Source organism: Anthonomus grandis, chromosome 22 (genome assembly GCF_022605725.1).
Source record: "Anthonomus grandis grandis chromosome 22, icAntGran1.3, whole genome shotgun sequence".
Taxonomy (NCBI): domain Eukaryota; kingdom Metazoa; phylum Arthropoda; class Insecta; order Coleoptera; family Curculionidae; genus Anthonomus; species Anthonomus grandis.
In genome coordinates, this window is record NC_065567.1 from 19450307 (window position 1) to 19473232 (window position 22926).

General features: G+C 31.9%; 1 protein-coding gene across 1 annotated transcript; it reads left to right on the forward strand.

The window, feature by feature from the left end:
* Positions 1-934: 934 nt before the first annotated feature.
* LOC126748812 (tyrosine-protein kinase CSK-like) lies at positions 935-22040 on the forward strand. Its single transcript, XM_050458284.1, has 12 exons — positions 935-1345; positions 2273-2371; positions 9755-9907; positions 18213-18418; positions 18741-18887; positions 18948-19161; positions 19228-19346; positions 19401-19576; positions 19631-19815; positions 20973-21059; positions 21130-21222; positions 21276-22040. The coding sequence occupies exons 2-12, from the start codon at positions 2342-2344 to the stop codon at positions 21354-21356; spliced, it is 1491 nt and encodes a 496-aa protein (XP_050314241.1). The 5' UTR covers positions 935-1345; positions 2273-2341; the 3' UTR covers positions 21357-22040.
* The last annotated feature ends 886 nt before the right edge of the window (positions 22041-22926 follow it).

The following is a 22926-nucleotide window of genomic DNA, read 5'->3' on the forward strand; positions in this document are numbered from 1 at the left end:
TTAAAACTTGACATTTCCTGGACAGCCCGCACCTTCCAACATCGTAAAATACTTAGCTCGGTATCGTCCCGTGTTATTTTTTGATATTCTCCAAGTATTATATTTGCCATTGCTCCAGTGTCCAATTTAAATTGTATTTTCTTATTGGTGCTATTGATTTCAAGTTCCGTCACCCAAGATTACTCAGTAAGTCCCTTTACCACCCTGATATTACTTGTCCAAGCTTTAGATCGATTTTCAATTAAAATAGAAATAAGTTAGATTCATTCAAATGACTGATGATCATTTTTATCAACCAGATGTACCTTTTTTGACTGATTTGGATGTTTGCTGTCAACATTGGATGTAGAATGTATTCTTGTATGTATTTTTTGAAAAGCTGTTATTTTGTACAATTTTTTTAGAAAGGTTAGAACCATTTGCAAAGTAATTAAATTTATAACATTTGAAACAGTTAGCTTGGAAATCAGGCAATTTCGAGGGGGTCCATATGGGCCCTTCCACACTTGGTACAGGCTCTCTGCTACCTGTGAAATGATCTATTATGACTGCTGATGCTGTAACTAGCTGTAGACTGGCTCGGTGGTTTCGATATATGTGTGTCAAACTGACCTTGATACTGCAGCATTATCATGGGATCCAAACAGATGTATTAATGGAACGTCATTTATTAAATATTTTACTTTATGGTTGCTAAAATCTGGAATAAAATATTTACGTTTGACCATCCAGGAACCTTACTATTGACTTTATTTGCTTAAATATGAAAAGCTGCCATCTGTGAATTTTCGTAATCCTTTTACAGGAATCTTAAAAAATATACTTGAATAACAACAGCTTTTGCTTCTGAACAACGATAGATGGCGCCGATACAGAAAAAAAAAGGGAAAGTCCGATTGGCGAAACCTGTTTTACCAACAAAACAAAATGGAGTTTACTACTTTCATTCTACTCACTGCTAGACGTAAGAAAATAATGTTTTTGTGAGGTACACTGGATGGTAGTGGCCTATTTTTTTAATAAATTACTACTACCTCAGATTTTTACGCTAACGTGGTGAAATTATTAAAAAAACTAATACGTAAACGCGTAGTGCTTTTATAATTCGACTCTTGTGTTTGTTATTTTTGACCAGGACGGGTCAAAGTGATGTTACACCTTTAAAAAATATGTTTTTGAAGGAATACACCTGGAGAGTGCTATAATATGCAAATCAAAACATACTTTAGGTAGAACGTAGTGCTAAACCATTCAATATATTAAAATTTTTAGTGGAATTGGTAGAGAAACTGCAGTGTATCAAAAATTTAGGATTATTTTGGAGAAAGCTGTCATGGAACTAAAGGTAAACATAAGTACAGTAGACATAACCATTTGCTACCTGAAGGTTCAACCTACCTTTTTTTGGGTATATTTCTAAATAAAAGCACAGACTGGCCTGTCATTTATGAACCCCATTTTGTACTTTTTTTAAGCAGAGCTATTTGGGCCTTGATTTTGAGGTCATATAATTTTAATATATGTAGCTTTCTTTTATATTCTACTGAGCTCCTCAATACTCTTAATATTAGGCATTGACACTAACAGAATGTATACCTGGAAAAACTGGAAAACCTACTTATCCAACTACATATATTATTTTATTTATCCTAATAACTCCCAATTTTACTTTTACTATCTTTAAATTTACAAAGTGGATTAAATAAAACTGAGAATTTAATAGTAATGTAAAATACTAGGTCAAATGCAGTATAATTAAAAAGAATTTGTGAAACTATGAATCTGATGCACTCAATTTCTGAATGTTTCTATTAATCCAGTATATTTATATCACTATGTTAAAGGAAAATCCAGTTTGCCTGAGGCTTTGCAATTATATTAATAAGATATTTAAAATAAAAATAGCAAGTAATGTACTTATTATAGTATGGAAACTTGACATAATATCATTTGAAAATATGTAAATACATATGTTTAAACCAGTCAAATAATTTTTTTTAAAATGTTCAAGCATACCTTTTTAAAAATCTTATCAATTTTTCATACCTAATGCTTAATAGTTTTGTTTTCAAATAGGATAGGTAGTATGACTCTAATTGTGCTATTAACACACCATACCAGTTTTTGTATTTTATGTTTTTGCTTAAGTGAATACTAGTAATATAGAGAATTATATTTTAAAGTAGATAAAAACATTTTACCATTGAAAGCCTAACATGAAATACAATAAACAATAACTGTTTAATATAAGTTATTTTTCTTATTCTTCTAGAGCTCGACCTTTAAAGTTCATACTTCTACAGTAGTCATTATGATGTAAAGCCCATCTCACTACAAAGTAATGAGTAGCCAAAATTCTTCCTATACTCAGGTAAGTGTATAATGCTTAATACTTTTCTGTCTAAATGTTTTTCCAAAAACATATTGCACACTACACTTGATCCCCTTCATATTCTATGCCCAGTACAAGATGTTCTTAATTTATTTACTTCACTGTGTAGTATCATTCATTAGCATAATGATTTAATCTAATTAGTGCAGCCTATTTAAATAATAATTGCTCGCAGTGCCTATTATAACCAGTTCTTTGTTAAATCTGAGATTTTTTCCCAAGAATGCCTTTTTTTATAGTGTTAATCTACAGTTGGTTTGTGATTTATACTAATATCAAAAGAATAAGATATTTTTTAGTTTATTAAAAAAAGAAGTAGTAAAACATACAGTATCCAACAAAATTAAAGCAACCTTTAAAATATTTTCATAAACTGTTTATATTGAATTCGCTACAAAATGTTTTATAAAAATATTTTTGTTTGTTTACTGGACAGTTTTTCTTGTGCTTCTAGATAAAAAATTATTATTTTTTTTTAAATTTTATTTCATTATTCGTAATATTACACATATATAGTGCTTTTACAAGTCAATATAAACAGTAATATATAAAATGCAATTTCATGATTTAAAACTTAAGTATTAACTAAAATTAATAAATAAAAATTATATACGCACATATACAGTAAGATTCTAAAATTTATATATATGTAATTAAAATCTACAGACTCAATTTAAAAATACTTATAATAGACACACAATATTTATAAAACTTAAAAGTTAAATTAGGTCATTAAAATTGTTATTTAGGTACTCTTCAAATGAATAAAAAGACTTTATTAATAAATAGTTTTTAATTTTTTTAATAATAATAAGCCTTTATCAGCCTTTATTTCCAACAGGCAACTTGCCTAATAACAGGAAACAGTTGCAAAACAATGAAAAATATAGTTAAAAAAACACACACAAACAAACCTAAAAGAATGAAAAGAAAAGAAAAAAGTAAAGTAAAGTCACATTCTCAAAAGTTATCCAAAAAATTAGAACAAATAACTATTAATATGATATAAAAACCCAATTATAAAAGTTTAACAAGATAATCACATATTCAACAAAATTAAATTAAATTAACTGCAATATACCTACTAACTATAACTTAAACACATGGGTCTTAATCCCAAGAGTAATGATCCACCAAGATATCGACAATCACATGAACCGGAGAGAAATTTATATTGCACATGTGACAGATCCAATTAAATATAGAGCATATTGTATATAGTGGTGATTTCAACAGGATGTTAGTATGAGGCCTTGGCAGAAAGAATGTTAGGGGATGTCTAGCATTAAGCCTAGGCACCATGAAACGTACACCAGAAAGAAGTACAGGACTATCAATGAATCCATTCAGTAACCCATGCAGGAATTTTACAGAGAAGATCATTCTTCTGAGATGTAATGGATGTAGATTGAAGCGTTCCAATAGTTGCCGATGATCAAACCCTCTTACCGGATATATGCCATCCTGCCTGAAGGCCAAAAACTTCAGCAAATCTACGTTGAACAGATTCAAGGAGACCAACATGATTCTGATAGAGTGGGTTCCATATAATGCAGCCAAACTCCAGTTTTGATCTCACAAAGCAACAGAAAAGCATAGTCTTAATGTAGATTCCAAAGTAAAACTCTGAGAACTTCTAATTATGAACCCAAGCCTTCTCAGGGCTGACTTGACTATGTTGTTGAAGTGTGGAAGGAATGTAAATTCAGAGTCAAAGGTTATATCAAGATCAGTAATTTACTCTAATCTACTCAAAATAGTATCATTAATAAAGTAATTAAAATTTAAGGGTGTTTTTGATCTAGAGTAACTGACCACACTACATTTAGCTGCATTCAAGCCTAACCTGTTAACAGCGCACCATACCTCCAATGTATTTAGACAGTTCTGAAGAAAAACACAATCCTCCAAACCATATACATTTAAATATAGCTTCAAATCATCGGCAAAAGCCAGCCTATGACAAGTGAGTGATTCAATCAAGTCATTTATAAAAAAACTAAACAGGAGCGGACCCAGATTAGAGCCGTGTGGCACACCCGACGTTACGTTAAAAAGTTTCGATTTAAAGCCCTCATATTCAACATATTGAGATCTACCAATCAAGTAGGAATGAAATAAATTAAATAATCTCCCTGAAAAACCAAATTGAGTTAATTTATGCAGCAAAATATACTGATCTATCCTATCAAAGGCTTTTTGGAAGTCGGTATAAATAACATCGACTTGAGTATTAACATCAAGTGATTCACAGATGTGGCTAGACAGACAGGATAAGTTAGTAACACAAGATCGCCCGCTAAAAAATCCATGCTGGTCTACAGTTCTTTTGCGTGACTAAATAGCGACCGATTCAGGATAATTTCGAAAATTTTTGAGAAGTTACAGAGTAATGAAATTGGCCTGTAGTTCATGATTTGATCAGAGTCCCCAGCTTTTAAAATAGGTATTATTTTAGCAGTCTTCCAAATTTCCGGGATTTGTTCTGTTGACAGTATTAAGCTGAAAATGTAGGTCAGCGGATCAGCCAGGACACCAATGCAATTTTTAACCAAGATGCTAGGCGCACACCATCTACACCAGATGTTAACTTATTTTTGAGTTTTTTACTTGCCAAAATAATCTGGGAAGCATCAACGTTGGAAATGTCAAAGTGGGGCACATTATCAGACGTCGACGAATGGTTAATGAAATTTGATTGTATAAATGCCTCACCAAAGAACAGTGCAAAAGCATCAACTATGTCTTGTGGGTCTTTAATTACCACGTCATCGGGTAGCCTCATCATACCAGGAATCCTGGTGCCAGCCTTCTTAGAACCAATAAAATTCCAAAAGCTAGATGGGTCCAAAGAAATATTTCTTTCGGTGTTTGATATATACAACTTATATTCATTGTGTATTTGTAGTTTGATAAGGCGTCTAAGAGAATGGAAATTATTTTGAAAGAATGGAGAATTGTACATTTTAAAGTCCTTAAAAGCCTTTTCTTTCCTATAAATGTTCTTAATCAATTCTCGAGAATAATAATTTGGAAATCTTCTTTTACGTTGCTGCTTAAGAGGAATGGGTGCGGCAAATATGCCATTCAATATATCATATAGGGCTCCACATGCATCATTAACGTTAGAGGATAAATACACAGTAGACCAGTCAGCTTCAAGGATCGAGTCATAAAGGAGATGGAAGTTGGCCTTTCTAAAATTAAAAGTATGAGATAAGTTTTTATTAAGCTGGAAATTATGGACACATTGGCCTGAGACAGTAAAATCAATTTCCAGTGCAGGGTGATGCAAATCCTCCAAGACAAAAGGCACGTCACTACGCGAAACAGTACAGGTGAAGTTAGATAAAACAAGATCCAATAGTCTGTTATTATAGTTTAGGATGTGATTACACTGAACAAGATTAAAAGTGTTAGCAAAATTATTCACAGCAATATAGACTTTTGACTAACATGACTACCTGTAGGTGAGTTAATAGAGAAATCAGAATTGGTTTAATAAAAGCTTGTTCATTAAGTTCCCTAACCTGCAATGGTAACACATTATAGAAACAAATCCCATGATAAACAGTTCCTCTGCGGGTTCTCCCAAGCCTGCGAAATTCCGGCAAAATATTCAGACTGTTTCGAGTTGAATACTGATGTATATTACTGTGTGTTAAATATGATGGTAGATTAATTTTTATAAAAGTCAAACATTGCAAGATGAATACACATGGAAAAGTGAGGATGCCAAGTTCAGAATAACAGTGTTGACAACAGTCACGGTGCCCCAAACCAGTCATAGCCCTTATGCACCTGCGCTGTAAACCAAATATCTTCTCCCCATGAGTGGAGTGACCCCAGTTCAGCACAGCATATAACATAACGGAGCTAAATTAACCATGATAAGCCAACAACAAAACTTCCCTTGATACAGAGCTGGATAGATTTCTTATTAGAAAGGTTATTTTTGATAACTTAGATGCCAGCTGAATAATGTGGTTTTCCCAAGTGAGACCAGAGTCAAGAAGTACACCCAAGAACTTTACAGATTTATCCTGTGGCAGATCTATTTGAGAGTTTCGAAGTGAAAAATTTAGATGCTGTGTTTTTGAAGCATTAAGGTTTAGTTTGTTTGCTACAAACCATTCCCTCATTTTACTCTCTATTTCCACTGTACTGGCAATTTTCTGTTTTGCCGGGTGTTGATGCTGGAGTAGAGTAGTGTCATCAGCAATGTGCCCGGTCTGTAAAATAAGGCAAGTCATTTACATAAAGAAGGAATAAGAGTGGGCCTAGAACGTATCCCTGTGGTACTCCATGATGTAATGGCTGTTTATCAGATACACTAGCATTGTATGACACATATTAGAGCAACTTAAAAACAAACTGGTTTTAACATTGTATGAGAAACTGTGCAGTTGTGAGGTTTTTATTTTACATATGCCGCGTGGTGTGTATTACTCGCTGGACCTAATACAAAAGATTGTTGATGCCTATTTATCTGGGAAAAGCAAGTATGGATATCAGCTACATTTGGAGTTCAAAAACTATTAAAACCTTTACGACTATAAATCTGTTACGACCTTTAAGCGTGGTGGTCGACTAAGAAAAACCACGAAAATCTTGGACAGATGCATTAAATGACTTGGTATAAATGATCCAGGAATATCTTCAACTCAGATTCCAGCTGCAGTTGGTGACACAAATGTGTATTCCAGGACTGTTCAATGTGGTTTCATGGATTTCAGATTACCAGTGAGAAAACTAGCCAAAAAACCCTACTTATCTAAGAAAAATAAGGACATAAGAATGTTATTTGCTAGGACCACCTACGATTGGAAAAAGTTTCTTTTTTCTGATGAATTTAAATTTCAAATGACAAAAGACAATTTGTACCTAATAATTTAACGTCCTGCAGGAAAAAGGCTTGACCCAAAATACGTTGCTAGTACTGCTGTAACTCATGGTGGCGGCAATATCATGGTGTGAAGCTGCTTTTTGGCTTATGGAATAGGTCCTATTTACAGAATTAGGGGCATAATGGACAGGTCCGAATATGTTAATATATTGTAAAACATAATGCTGCCTTATGCAGAATGAGAAATGCTCCTAAAATTCACAGTCCAACATGACAATGACCCAAAACACACTGCTAAAATTGTAAAAGAGTGGTTTACTAAGCAAAAAATTGATGTTTTAAAGTGGCCAGCGCAATCGCCAGACCTAAATACCATAGAAAATCTGCTGTTGATCACAAATACATAATGCTGATGGTTTAGCATGGAATTCCATAGATCATAATGTAATAAACAATCTGGTAGCTTCTGTGCCAGCAAGATATGATGAAGTCATTAGGAACAATACGTGCTATATAATATATCGATTTTTGTAGTTCTGTGTACAGTTTAATTTGGAAAAAATATTAAGTTGCCCTAATTTTGTTGTGATAAAAAATCTTTATTTTAGTTATTGTAATAATATAAATAGGATTGTATTAGAAATTAAATATAAGTATTATATTTTACCTGTGTTTCAATTAAACTTCATTTACCAATTAAGTTAAAAAATATAAAGCATAACATGCTACTTCAACTTAATGATTTAAAAAGATGCTCTAATTTTCCTGGATATTGTATCAGTAAGGTACAACTTTAAAATCAAGATTTGTTCTGTTCATGTTAATAATAGTCTTTTTATGACTAGAAGATCTTTAATAATAATAATAATAATAATAATAAATGTCTTTTATTAAAAATTTACAAATGTAGTTCACAATAATAACAATTCTACAATTAAGTACCCGAGAAGCAGGGTGCAGTCTAGCTAAGACTCTACTGAACCCTACTCAACGGCCATAAACTTAAGCTACAATATAAAGATTAACTCTATTAAATTCATTAAATACCCAAGTAAAGAACAATATATATATAATTTAAATAAATAATAAATAGCTAAATATGAAAAGTTAAAAAATTTCCAAAAATGAAATAAATAATTAAAGGCCTGAATTATGGGTTGAAGGTTAAATGTAAAAGATATTTCTTAAACTTTGATCTAAATTTGATATAATAACTTTATACATAATTAAAAAAAATATATGGTTATTACTGCCTTTGAACTGACAGGACCATTTTCATGCTAACAATTTTATTAAATTTAAAGTGTTGCAACTGTTACTTAAATAATAATTGTAATATTCAGGAAGAAAGTCATTATTCAATAGTTCCCTTGATCATGGTATATTTATAGTTTGAAAGAGATGAAAACTAATATTTAATAGTGTAATAAAGCATATCTAGACAATGCATTTATTATTAGTTTTCAGCCAATATTAGGACTATTTAAAATATCTCATTAAATCATAATTATTGTCACAACACCAAATCACTTGCGCCCTTTTTACTAATTGTATAACAAGGACAAAATTATGCAAATCTAGGTGACATTTAAAAGTAATCCAACTGGGTAATTTAAAAACTATACAAAACAAACAAAAATAGAAAGTAAAGGAGGTGTATATTTGATATCCACGTACAAATTTTTATGAACGCCAGTGAAAGTAACTGAAATGGAACCAGACAAAACCTATCCCATGACGTGTTAGTTTAAAATAATATATTTTCTCATATTTTACAGTGTATTTATTATCACTGATGTTGTCAACTTCTTTCAGATATTTTTTAGTACACCAATTTATGATCTTTAATTATTGACTTAAACGTCGCATAACTTAGCATAACAATTTTGCAATAGTGATTGTATAATAAAGTGTATGCTCAATATAAATGACTTGTTTGACATCATTTCTTTCTCAAGTATTTAGTAATATCTTATGTACAGTTTTAATTATTAGGTGTTTTAGGAAACATAATTATGTCATACCTATAGTTTTAAAATAAAATGTGTATATTAATGCAGACTACTAGCTTAATCAAAAGTTGCTATAAGTTAATTTTAATTAACTTTGTTTCCACATTACAAACACACAAGTTAAAGATACAGAATGCAGAATTATGAGTAATTCAGATTTTTTCTTATTAGACATTACTCAAGCATTTTTTCCCAAAAAAACTATTGTATTGTACTTGGAGTTTTAATCTAATGCAAAAATACTTTTCATTTGAGGCATGCAGCATGTTGTAATGAGGATTTATCACCCAAATGGTTTTTGATCTATAAACGCGGCTTTTTAAATTATCGATATTTCATAATCTTCAGGCAAAACTATCTATGTTTATGCAATTTACCTATCATACACTTATCAGACAACTAGTGGTCGCCACAATGAAACGGTTATGCACGCGATAACTTTGTTTTAATTCGACTATGATGTTGTATTCGGCGATGTTTTATTGTTTTGATTTGTGGTTTCAGAGATACCAACCGTACATTTTCGACCAGTACCGACAGCCCGATGGTCAATGGGATACCTCATCGACTACCAACAGCCCCCCTACTGTCCCTGCCAGGGGTATAAAACGAAGTACCCCCAGTGAAGTTACCCGTCCATATGAGGAGTCATCTTGGGTAAGAATTCCTAATTTATTTTAAATCCATGCTTTTTGCTTCCTAACATAATATACTTGTATAGTAAATTTGCAAATAGGGTGTGTCTTTTTTCAATTTTAATTCTGTATAAAGTACTATATAAGGTTTATTTTAGAGTTTGGTCACTCTGTGAATTTTACGCTACTGACATCTAAACAAACTAATCTCAATTATCTATTTTTGATATATCATATGTAGTTGGAATGTCGGAGAAATTAGACATTTATTTACATACATTATCTTTTAATTCAAGGTAATTTTCTATTACTTTTTAAATTGTTACAATAATTGGAGTAAAAAATGGACTATTTTAAGTGTCCATGTCAGCTTTGTAATATTTTATGATATTAGTATTAGCTACTATGTAAATGGTGTGTCAGAAAAAAATTGACGAATTTATGTCAATATTAAAATGTTGAAAAATAATGTTCATATTTTTCCAATTTTAATCCAATAAATTTTTACTAAGGTTTTTCATTCATGTGTTAAATGATCCTTTTTAGCTTAATAGCCAATTTAATTTTTTACAACTTAAACACCCATGCTTTTAAAGAATATGCATTTATATTGCATACAATACATTGTATGGCAAAAAAAGATAAAAAATAATGTCATTACCAAATCATTATGCATCATTTGCAAGCTTGAACTGACAATTGTTATGTGCCATGGCATTTCATTAACTAATGCATAGAGGAAATGTAAACAGCCACTATTATGGTTTAGAATGTTTAGATCATCGATAAAAATGGCTGTGCACGGCTATAGTGACCGCCCAAAAATGTCAATTTCAACATTAATTTATCACTTCGTTATCTTTATTCTGAACATGGTATTTTAAGGTTAAATGACCTGAAGCCATGATCAAATTACGGTTTTTTATGGGCTTTTATATTTGTTTGTAAACATGTCTTGGAATGCTTGTGAAAAAACCAGATTATAAGGGAGACCTTAGAATTGCCTTTCCTAGGTTATTTGATACTTAAGACCAACGTCAAATGCTTATGAATGTATTGAAATAAGTTTCATGTAACTTTTTATTAGTTGCTGGTATAATAGGTATGGGAACCTGCAATATAGCACGTTTTCGTAAGAATAAAATAATTTTAAATTTTTACCCCTTTTTGTGCTCACTTTTTTCAGATAAAAACATTTTGTGTATCAGTATATGGCATAAAATAATCATAAAATCTAAACCGAAAAATCATTTTCAGCACATCTCTGCAACATATTTTTATTTTTAATTGCATTTTAAGTAGTCCAATGTACTTGCCAAAAATATCTGGCCTAAATACTTTCAAATTTTTCAAGCAAAGCATTTTAAATTAAAGGAATACATATTTTGAAGATTTTAAGTTTAAAACATTTGTTGTTGATATTTTCTCGAGTCCTTGTACATTTAAGCAGTGACAAAAGCAGACAACTCGGGCTCTTACTTGAGAGTCTGTCTGGGTATAATTAATGACGCCAGGCGAAATGAAAGGCCGTCGTTCTTTTAAAAATTTATACTTTCTTGGAAACGAGTCATTTTCTTAATTAAATTAATGTGCTGTCATTAACCTATATTCCATAAAGTAATCTTAAGTATGCCAGAATTTTCTTGGCACCCACGACCTCTTGATGAAAGATGGTCAAAGTTTTCGTACCAGGAAGGAGAATTAATATTTTTTAATGCGTTTCAAGCTATACCATGATTTTTTAGATAGAAACTTTACAGAAGTACTACAATTATTAAGAATTTTCACAGAACATGGACAAAAATAAGGAGACATTTTTACTGTAGGCAGTTGTGGTATTTATTAAAATATTTTACGCCACATACCGAACTAGCTCTACTTCACACCAGTAAGTTATTTGGGGGAGAACTGCTGCCTGGGTTCATTCCCAAATAGAGGGCGACACAATTTAATTGTGCTACTGGAGTTACTTGTTTAATTGTGTCACTGGAGAGTACTAGTAGACTGTACTTAATTATTTCTTATGTTCATCGCAGCGACAACACCTACTGACAAACTTTGAGATATGTTCCATCTCGAGGATAAGAATCTCTTGTGAAAATATGTCCACACATTTTTAAAAATAGAAAGGATACTTACTTATATACAATCTATGTACATATTATTTTCAGCAATTTCATTACTTTTTAACAAACTAATTTATGGTAAACCTATTTTCTTGATATAATATTTTTATATTGAAAATGTAACAGAAATAACATGTTCAAGATTAATTATGTTATATGAAAATTTATTCAGGTCTAAATCGAACAACATCAGGCTTGCAAATTCGTCCATATCTTGTTCTATAAAGTCCAATATCACTTTTATTTAGACTTTATTTGTAACTTTGGAAAAATCAAATTTTTTGTTAATAAAAAATGTGGGGCAATTTTAACACAGTCTAACAGTTGAAATCTATATACTTTGATTTTAATACTATGACGATTTCTGTGAATTAATGTTAACATAACAGCCTATATGGCGCTGAACCAATTAACTTAATAAATGAAACATAACTTTTACAATACAAAATATGCTCATTTATTAGATCCGAAGATGGGAAAATGAAACAGTTATTCATTAAAGCAGTTGTAAACTATGGATTGGCTTTGCTGTCTTTCTGTTTACTTAATTTAACCTTATTTACACTCACTTTGCTTCTTAGCAGGTAACTTATTGTAAGTTACCTGCCTAACCTATTATAGCGCCTTAACGTATTGTATGATGACTGGTCTTATAACTAGCGACAATAATACAGGTGGTTGTTTAACTGGGTTCAGAGTATAAGGGTATTTACGGACCTTCACACTAGGTCACTGAAGGTGTAACGAGAGAGAGAGAAAAACCCGTCTTAAGTATTAGGGGTAATAGGGAAAACTCCGTGAGCAAGTTCTCACTTCGATCGCGACTACAACTCACGACTCGACTCACACACTACTTCTTGGCGACAGTGCCTCAACTCGACTGTATACTGCAACTCTTGGACCAGTATTTGGCCATCAAGAGTCTGGAGAGACAGACCCATATTAGGGTTTAAAGAGTAAAGTAACTCGTGAGCAACTTCTCACTTCGACTCGACTCCAGCGACCCAACCTGACTTCTACAGCAACTGAGCTCGACTGTATAAACTAAACTTTGACCGTGTGACATGCATATTTCTTTATATTTTTTTAAGTGCATCTTTCATCAACAAGGGATGGCGTCCTTAAAATTATGAACATAATCCAAATAAAAATAAATACACCTCGATGACAGAATAGGGTGTTGTTGGGTTATTTCCCAACATAAACAGTTGACAGGGCGTATTATTTTACTTCCGGTTATTTCTATTTGAGTTTAATAAATGTATAACATCTTGTAGGGATGTATTACAGCAGTAAACTTCTAAACAGTAGCAAAACGATAAATGTACTTACATTAACTTGTGGTGTATGTTTTGAACGTGTAAGAAGATAGAATGATAGATGTATTGCTTACCTGTGAGTAAATATTTTACCCTAGTTATTGTGAATGTTCAATAAAAGTAAAATAGGTTTACTCAAGGCCATTTCAGGTTTATAGCACCTGTACATAATACCATAAAACTATCAATAAGACTAACATCCTTCAAATTATAGACATCAGTAGACCTTGTTAAAGAGTTGTTCTTCAATCGAGGTAGCAAAACCTGATGTCGAACATTAGAAATTATATTGATGGGATAATGCTCGCAAACAGTCCATAAAAACAACACACTGATGTAATGGTCAATTACACAGTCTACAAAATAAGCCCAGGTTCCGCAACCTCTGGACCCACTTACACTAGCTAGCGTTGTTTTACGTACCAAGGTATCAGATAACTACACTTAGCACGGAAGGATGCGCATTTAAATATTACTTTAATTCTGCTGATTAAAACAACAGAAAAGACATAAGGTAAAACATTGCCCAGTGAAAACCTTTGTAATTTCACAGGTATAAATGGTACAATAAAGGCAGTAACCACAAACATTAGGGAAAAGTTAGAGGAGGACAAGTGGGCACTGCTGCGTGTCGGGTAAAATTACCATCGACTGAATTCTAAAAAGGATCATATTAAAAATATCCCTTACAAGAATCCTGGTAAATATCTGTCACCGCCTACGCGTTTGAGGTTTTGCAGAGACCAACATTCCCACACATTATAACTTTCTCTAAAGAGACATTTTTACCCAAATAAGTGCTAATATTCCTGTTTATTTCTGTCATCTCCAAAGAACCTCTTAAAACATAAAACTTGAAGATTCTCAAAGATTTTCTTAACTTTACATGTCGACATTCCCATCGATTATCCTTGCCCTTTTCAATCATTTTTAATGGTTGACAAAAACCAGATAAAATATGATGAGTAAAATAAACTCACGTCTTACCAGTGAAACCTCTTATGTTGTGGTAATTTATTCAAATATTTTACGCCAGATACCGACCTCGCTCTTCCCCACACAAGTAAGCCATAACTCATATTGGGTGGAAGAGTGCATTGTAAGCTTTTTTGACTCTGTCTATTGAAATACATGCTATATGTTCCTGGTTTCATACTCACAGTTTTTCATAATCAGAAAATTATGGTTTGTATTTTGTTGAGATTTATGAGATTGAAAAGCGAACCAAACACTTGCTCTTAACTGTACCTCCAATGCCTACAAATCAGCAAAGGGTGGATTCTAACAAAGGACCAATCAGCGGTAGATAATGTGAAGGCGAAGACGAATGGCACATTCTCACTTTTATTATACTGAATCTTGTGGTAACGATTTTGCTTCTGTTTTAGCAACATATCCTATAAGAAACACAGTAGAAGGCTTGGGTAAAGTCAAATAATGATGTTACAATTTTCAATCTTCAATAATAGTTGATATTAGAAATATAATTGGCATGCCGGTACCGTCTGTCTTTTTCTTAAAAGCAATAATTTACTTCAAAGTATGCACACTGTGAATAGGTAATACCTCAGCATAAAACTTTTATTTGCCATTGGTGGGATTGGAAATGATAAATAGACTTAAGCGTCGTTTTCCGCCGCCCAATGAGTCATGACTGAATTAGCGTATTCAGACGACGTAGTTAGATAATTGCGGTAGCCAAATTAGTTGAACGACCAAATGCAGAATTACGGCGCGGCATAATTAGCCAAATACGGCTATCGTCGATTAGTTAGGTCACGGAGTCGCTACTGTGGTTTAGCTTAGAAGAAAAAACCATATACATTATGCATACGTTATCGTTTTCTTAAATTCATGATTATAATAATAAATCGTCTATATTTTAAGCTTTGCGAAGGGCAGCTAAAGCTGTTAACAGAGCATGTATAAATAATATCAGTACAAATAGAGCACTTACGTAATAGTAAAAAAATTAAAAAAAATTACAATACTTTAAAACCCATGATTATCAGTATACTATGTATACAATGCGGAAAAAAGCTATATAGATATTTAAAGAAAGAAAAGAATATATGTATAGGAAAAAAGAAGTAAAACTAACAGTAATAGAATCACATCATTAATGCTATGAATATTGGCCAAGCAAAATATTTTAAAATTTTCTCTTAAGCATTTGGTAAGAGAACTCATTGAGCTTATTGCAAATTAAGTTATTGTACACTTTGGGTCCCCTTTGGGATAAGAAAAGCTACGTTGAAAAAAAAAAGAGCCGTAGGGTGGTTTGGTATACTTATAAAGTTGCTAAATTTAGTGGGTCGGTTGTCTGTGGTATATCGAGAGTCTATTCAGATAGGCAGGTAAATTGGTTTTTACCAGACGGTATATAAAACATGTGAAATGTCGAGTTTGGCGATCTTGAATATTGAGCCAACCGAGCTCTGAAAGTTTATACCTGCAGTGGTCTCACGCTCTCAGATTATATATAAACCTAATACAAGAGTTTTGTACACGTTGCAGTCTTTGCCTGGGAATAAAGTCTAAGAAAGGCCCATACACAAAATTGCAATAATTTAAATGAGACAATACCAGGCCCTCGGTCAAAAGTTTTTTGAGGGCAGTATGCAGCATTTCTTTGTTCTTAGAGAGATTTCTGAGTGATATATATGAGCTTTAAAGTACTTTAGATAAATGAGATCTAAATTTAAGTTTACAGTCTAGAATCAGACCAAGACTTTTACATGCATCAACAGGTTGCAAAACTTCTTGGTCGATTTTAACCTGGAATTTTTTAGAGGCTCATTCACTAATTGGACCAAAGAAAATTACAGAAGATTTCAAGGGGTTTCAAGTTAACCTGTTATTATTTGAATATATAAACACTTGTTGGAGACAGCTGTTGAGCTCATTAATAAAGTAGTTACCTTTGAAAAACTGGTGTAAAGCTGAGTATCATCAGCATACCGCTGCATATTACATACGGTCGTAATAATAGTATCCATGTCGCATGTATATAAGTATAACAAAAATCAGCGGTCCGAGAATGGATCCTTGCGGAACTCCCTTAGTTAGTAAGCTTATGACATCAGATAAAGTGTTATCAATTCTAACAACCTGTGATGTTTCGGATAAATAAGTTGCAAAAAATTTCAGCGACTCGTCAAAAAAACCGTAAGCTTATTATAAGCCTATGACCAAGGGTGTCGAAAGCCTTGCTGAAATCTAGTAGCACAAGAGCTGTAGTTTCACCCTTATCTGCACCTCCCACAATATCATCCAGCATACCCAATAAAACTAGAATGAAATATTAATAATTCTAAAAATTTACTCCGTTTGGTGTGCATTGATAATAGTTATCTCATGCACAATCTCTTTTAAAAAAAGCAAGTTACTATTATATTATATACATAAACCATAGGGATAAATTTAAACATAATAAAAACGGAGAAGGCTGTTTTAAACCAAAAACTAGCAATGCAGCTAATTCAGAGAAATAATTATTTTTTTATACATATTAATTTTTAGAATCGTTGTATGGCCAATTATATATGCTATATGTAATAAAACTTCTAATGGTCGTAATACAAACGTGCGAATTGCTCTGCGGACGTGCCAATCTGCATTAATAGGCAGATACTTATTATTCTAAACAATTAAGAAGTCGCAACTGCAATTTATTATTAAATCTGCCACCTACAAGTAGCTGTTAAAATAAAAATTAAAAAAAATAACAAGTTGAAGAAGGCTTTGACTTAGTTACTTTAAAATTCGTATTTTTTTTTAATGCAACTTCATAGGTTTTAATTTACTGTTAATGAAATCGCATCTGGGATACCAACATTTTCTGATAATGGCATGGTCCAATTGTTCCAACCTACAAAGTGGTAAAACCCGTCGACTTGCCTATCCTAATACAGAATTAAGTAAATCAGAATTGTATAAAAAATGAGTTAAATTGGTATCACGCAAAAACGAAGCGATGAAACGTAATTAAAAAATACACGCTCCCAATCGACTAACCAAATCAAAAGCAATTATAAATTCCAGTTATACCTGAATATGATAAATTAGTCGGAACGATTTAACTAAATAATTAAGACGTGAGAAAAAAGTGTTTGATGACTTATTAACAATTTTAATTAGTCTCAGGCTTCTTTGCAATAAATGTTTGCTTTTACGTCTATAGGCAACTAATTAGTCAATATCAGATTAAGCCATCGATTATGCACAACGTAGTATTAAAAGATATAGGAGCCCCATGCATTTTTAACAGATTAATCATTATAAAATAAATGATGCAAAGTTATAAATATGGTTGGCCTTGCTGCCAGAACGATAAATAAGGAAGATGACAATTTTGCAGTAAAATTGCTATTGTATAAAAATGCCTTGTATACTTGCTCTTATTAGGATGGCCCATTAAAAAAGTTTGTTAGTTTAAAAGGATTAATTTGAATTATAGTGAACCTATTGTATAACAAGGTCATTTATATTATGGCGTAAAAATGCGACCTATGGTCACTTATTTGTATTGCCATAAAATTACCTTAAGTGAATTTGCGGATTCACCAGAAACTAGTCTTTAGGTTCGGTATTTTACAAATCGTGTTGTCATTTAAATGTCAATACGGGCTTGTATTGTTTTATTTTTATTACAATATTAATAGCGAAATATACTACTTATTTTGGGGTTTGTGTTAATTAAATTCTATATTAATGTACACCACAAAATATATGTAAAACAATTTTCATAACAAAACATCCTACCTTAGAGATAACGACGCGTCGGTGAAATTTCATTTATAAACATACTTGAAAAGCATCTGCTTTAACACTTGCATGCGATTTTTTCGAGTAACTATTTTAAAAATGAATGTTGTTCCAGATGGCTCCTCAAGATTCGCCACACCAAATGGATAATAATGTGTTACACGATAGCAATTTAATGTTAAGGACTCAGAACAATATGAACGTTAGCCCGTCTGACGGTGCGAACATCAAAAACCAGATTATCACTACAGAGCATGATGTCAACGTCAATCGTGTACACAGTCCTCTAAGAGGCAACAACACCAAATATTTACAAAATCCGTAAGTAATCTTTATTAGTGTGGTCTATTTTTAATTTGGGCGATTCTCATTATTGTTTTGTTGATGGATCAAACAGAATAACTAAATATATAACTTTTGTAGATAAGATTCAAGAAGTTTTAGTGCACTTAATATTTTTTCACTATTACGTGCAACTCAACCATAATATTTAGTAAATTTTATTGTTTTATTTATGTTTCATTTAAGGGGAGTATATGACATATTTTTATTTCCTCCATAATTTGGAACTGGATCTTCAATACAATAATATTAAATTAGTTATTTCTATTGCATATAAAATTAAATTTTTTGGTTTATATAGGTGGTTTCATGGAAAAATCTCACGAGAAGAAGCCGAAGCTTTACTCAGACCCAGAACTGATGGCCTATTTTTAGTAAGAGAATCCACCAATTTCCCTGGTGATTATACACTGTGTGTATGTTTTCAATCTAAAGTTGAACACTATAGGTGAGGTCAATATTTTTGTACTCTTACAATAGTGATTATTTTTTTTTAATAAATTTATAGAGTTAAGTCCCATGGCAATAAACTGACAATAGACGACGAGGAATATTTTGATAATTTAGAGGAACTGATAGAGCACTATAAAAACGATGCAGACGGGCTCTGCACAAAATTAGTAAATGCTCTTCCAAAACTGAATGATACCTCAAAAGCCTTAGTCAAAAGCAGCTCAAAAGAAAGTGATGATCTTTGTGTTATACCAGAACATGATTTGGTTGTAAGCTATTTTATACATTTATATGACTTCTTTAAGCATTTTGTCTTCTGACGAATTTATTTTTAGGTATGTGAACCCATAGGTAAAGGAGAATTTTGTGAAGTGATGCTAGGAAAATGGAAAAATCAAAAAGTAGCTGTGAAAGTTTTAAAGGACTCCAGTGAGGCCGAAGCAATTTTAATGAAGTTAGTAAATTATAAAACACTTTTATTCAATAACATCATTAAATTTTTCCTTAGATCTCTACACCATGAAAATTTGGTAAACCTCTTAGGAATTGTAAGGAAAAAAGATCAAATCTACCTCGTAACAGAATACATGAGTAAGGGAAGTTTGGTGGACTATCTTAGGTCCCGAGGAAGACACCATGTCTCGAAAAAGGATCAAATTAATTTCGCATTTGATACCTGCTCGGGTAAGTCCTCTAAAGTTGAAAATAACAGATAATTCAAGTGTTTGTTCGGACTAGGTATGGAATATTTAGAAAAAATGCATGTTGTACATCGGGATTTAGCAGCAAGGAATGTGCTGATAGCTGAAAATGGACGAGCGAAAGTTTCCGACTTCGGGTTGGCCAGAAATGAGAAAAATGCAACTTCTGAATCGGCAAAGTTGCCCATTAAATGGACTGCACCTGAAGCTCTCAAGCACAATGTAAGTTATATATGTATTTAAGTAATTAAACCTTAATTATTTTGTTGAAAAGTTAGTAGGGGAAGTCTTTTCTCCATAAATGCTAATCCTCTAATTTAAGGAGTGATGCATTTCGGAAAGTGTTCTTGGTATCATCAGACTAGAGTTTAAACAATAACAAATAATTTTTTTTGGTATTGTTTATAATTTGTGTGTGTGTTAAGTAACTCTAGTCTGATGATGGCAAAAACATTTGCCGAAATGCATCACTCTTTAAATTAGAGGATATGCACTTTATTTGTAGAGAAAAGACTTCCTTTACTAACTTTTCAATGTTCTCTTGACTTCCCTTCAAAATAGACTTTTTACTGAATACTTACTATGTATTGTTATTTCATATATTCAGAAGAAACATTTTCATTTATATCTAATTTGGATAAGTTAACACTAAAATGTCCTGTACTTCGAATTATAATTGTTTTCGTAAGCAGTATACTGAACATCAAATAATACCAAAAAACTACCGACACAATACAAAAAGTACCAGCTAATTCATGTATTAAATAACAATCTCTTATCAAAGATTGTACTGAAGTTTCTTACATCGTGTCTTACCATACACTTGAGAGTGAGTTAAGTTTGGTAAACATTTGTAAAGTATAGAATAACCCTTATCTAAAGGACAATATAGTTGACACGCTTTGAAAATTACGTCTTAAAGGATATTTTTAAATTTTATTTCAGGCACTTAAAAGCATTTTTATTCCAAACTTATTGAGTGAGTAGATTTCAATTTTATTCCAAGAATCTGAGAACATTTTTCACACAACAATTTTTTTTGCAAATTTTTCCAGTAGTTTTTTATTTTTTTGTTCGAGGATTTAAGAAGTCATTTTCAGTGTTTTCATTTTCTCTCAGGCACCTGGAGTAATTTTCAATTTTATTCCAGGCACTTAATATTTTCATTTGAAAGTTCTTGAGTAGGTTTGAATTCTATTCCAGATATTAAATAAGATATATAGGAGCCTTAGTCATTTTTTGAGTAGTTTTCTATTATTTGAAGTCATTTTTAATGCTCTATAATCTTTTAATGCTGAACTGCTAAGGGACCCTAGAATACATCATGTAATGTAAAGATGTAACCTTAGTAGCCTAATCTTATATTCTTTTTGTTTCAGAAATTTTCAAATAAATCGGATATGTGGAGTTTTGGCATTTTGCTTTGGGAAATATATTCTTTTGGTCGAGTTCCTTACCCTAGAATAGTAAGTAGTTCTGCCAAGCATACTTTGTTACTTTTTAAACATAAGTTATAATTTTTTTTTTAATTTGCAGCCTTTACTTGACGTAGTTAGACATGTTGAAAATGGCTACAAAATGGAAGCTCCAGAAGGATGCCCGCAAGAGATTTATATGATTATGAAACAGGTATGTTCTAGCACTTAATTTGAGAATAATTTTAACATAATATTTTTGTACAGGCATGGGAGTTTTATCCAGAAAAAAGACCAAACTTCCACGAAGTTAAAATAAAGTTGGCCCAACTTAAACAGCAAACGTGAGACTTAGCTTTAGCAACCAAACGAACACTACGTCGAATCTTGTATGAATGTGTGAAGAATGAAATGCACTGTGTGATATAAATATATATATTTTATGTAAGTTCACGCGACTCATCTGACTTCTAATCATTAATACAATCATAAAAATTGATTTAAAGCATGTACCATGATAAATGTCATGTATGTGGTGTGGTTAATGATAAATTATATAACCGTAGACTTTTTGGAACCAGAGGTAATTTTTTAAATATGTATGTTTTGATTTTAACAAGAAACTCGGTAATTGGATAGTATGCTGTATTTTTAGCTTTAAAGATGGGTTATATATATTTTACCTTTTTCTCATTGGGTTATTTTGTATAGAAGTGAGCTTTAATATAGATTAAGTATATATTCCAAATATAATGGAGGTTGCAAATATTTATTTCCAGTAGAATGCTGCTATATCCAAGATTCAAGTTTCTTAAAGAGTTTTATTTATTTTCCTTTTTTAAAAAATATTTTTAGTGTTTATGTTGTACTTAAATGTTTAGGCACGGATGTAAATTAACTGCGCTAGATAAAAGTCTTAGGAAATATATGCTTTGTAAAATTTTTATTGTTTCGTCGTTTATTTAATAACATGTATATTTTTCTATTTGTATCTTTAAATTCTAACTGAATTTATAATAAATTCTTTTTTTTTCATATCAGTAGTTTGGCTTTAACGCATACTTACGTGATTTTTTAAAACCCGGTAAAAATTATATACTCCACTTTTATTCTTCCTCTTATTGAACGCCTAATATAACCCGTGGCGGTATACACTCCGAATGCTCGTTTTTTTGGACACTACCATGGATAATTCAGTCTTTAGGCCGCGAAAATGCTGAATTTATCCAAAAACGCCTATTCATAACATTCTTAATAAAAAGCAAGAACAGAAAGATTTAGGAACCCATAACGAAGAGCTAATCAAGAATACAATCGAAGATAATAAAATAATCGAAGTTTCAAAATCCAAACTATCAATCACTAAGAGGAACATAATTCAAAATGCAGGATCTGTGAAGAGGTCTCAGGAATAAATATCAGAGAATTGGAGAAAGCACTACATCAAATAAAAGACAGAAAGAATCCGGGCGAAATTACTAAAATAGCAGGTTATTGCTTAATGAATGTTTAACAGAAGAAAAAAATTCAACTAAGTAGCGAAATGCAGAAATCATCCTGTGTACAAGAAAAAAGACAGAAACAACAGACAAGTATGACATATTACCTTATTATTACAATTATATAAAGTGCTTACAAAAATAATAACCAACCCGTTGACGAACAAGATCGATTTATACCAACCAGTGGAACAAACGGGATTCCGTAACAAGTTTATCACTATCGACCACCTACAGACACTATTGAAAAAGCCACATAATATAACACTCCATTTACCCTTTGTTGACTACCAGAAGGCTTTTGACTCTGTCGAAATTTGGGCAATTCTGGAATCCCTTGACACAAGATCGACTCTATAGATACTCACGCCTTATTAACCATATCTAATAACGCTTCCGTTAATTTAAAAATGGATGAT

Bases quoted from the DNA above. Each gene is read 5' to 3' on its own strand.
- LOC126748812 (XM_050458284.1), top strand. From the start codon at position 2,342: ATGAGTAGCCAAAATTCTTCCTATACTCAG. The intron at 2,372-9,754 runs GTAAGTGTATAA...TTGTGGTTTCAG, and splicing joins AAAATTCTTCCTATACTCAG to AGATACCAACCGTACATTTT. The intron at 18,888-18,947 runs GTGAGGTCAATA...ATAAATTTATAG, and splicing joins TCTAAAGTTGAACACTATAG to AGTTAAGTCCCATGGCAATA.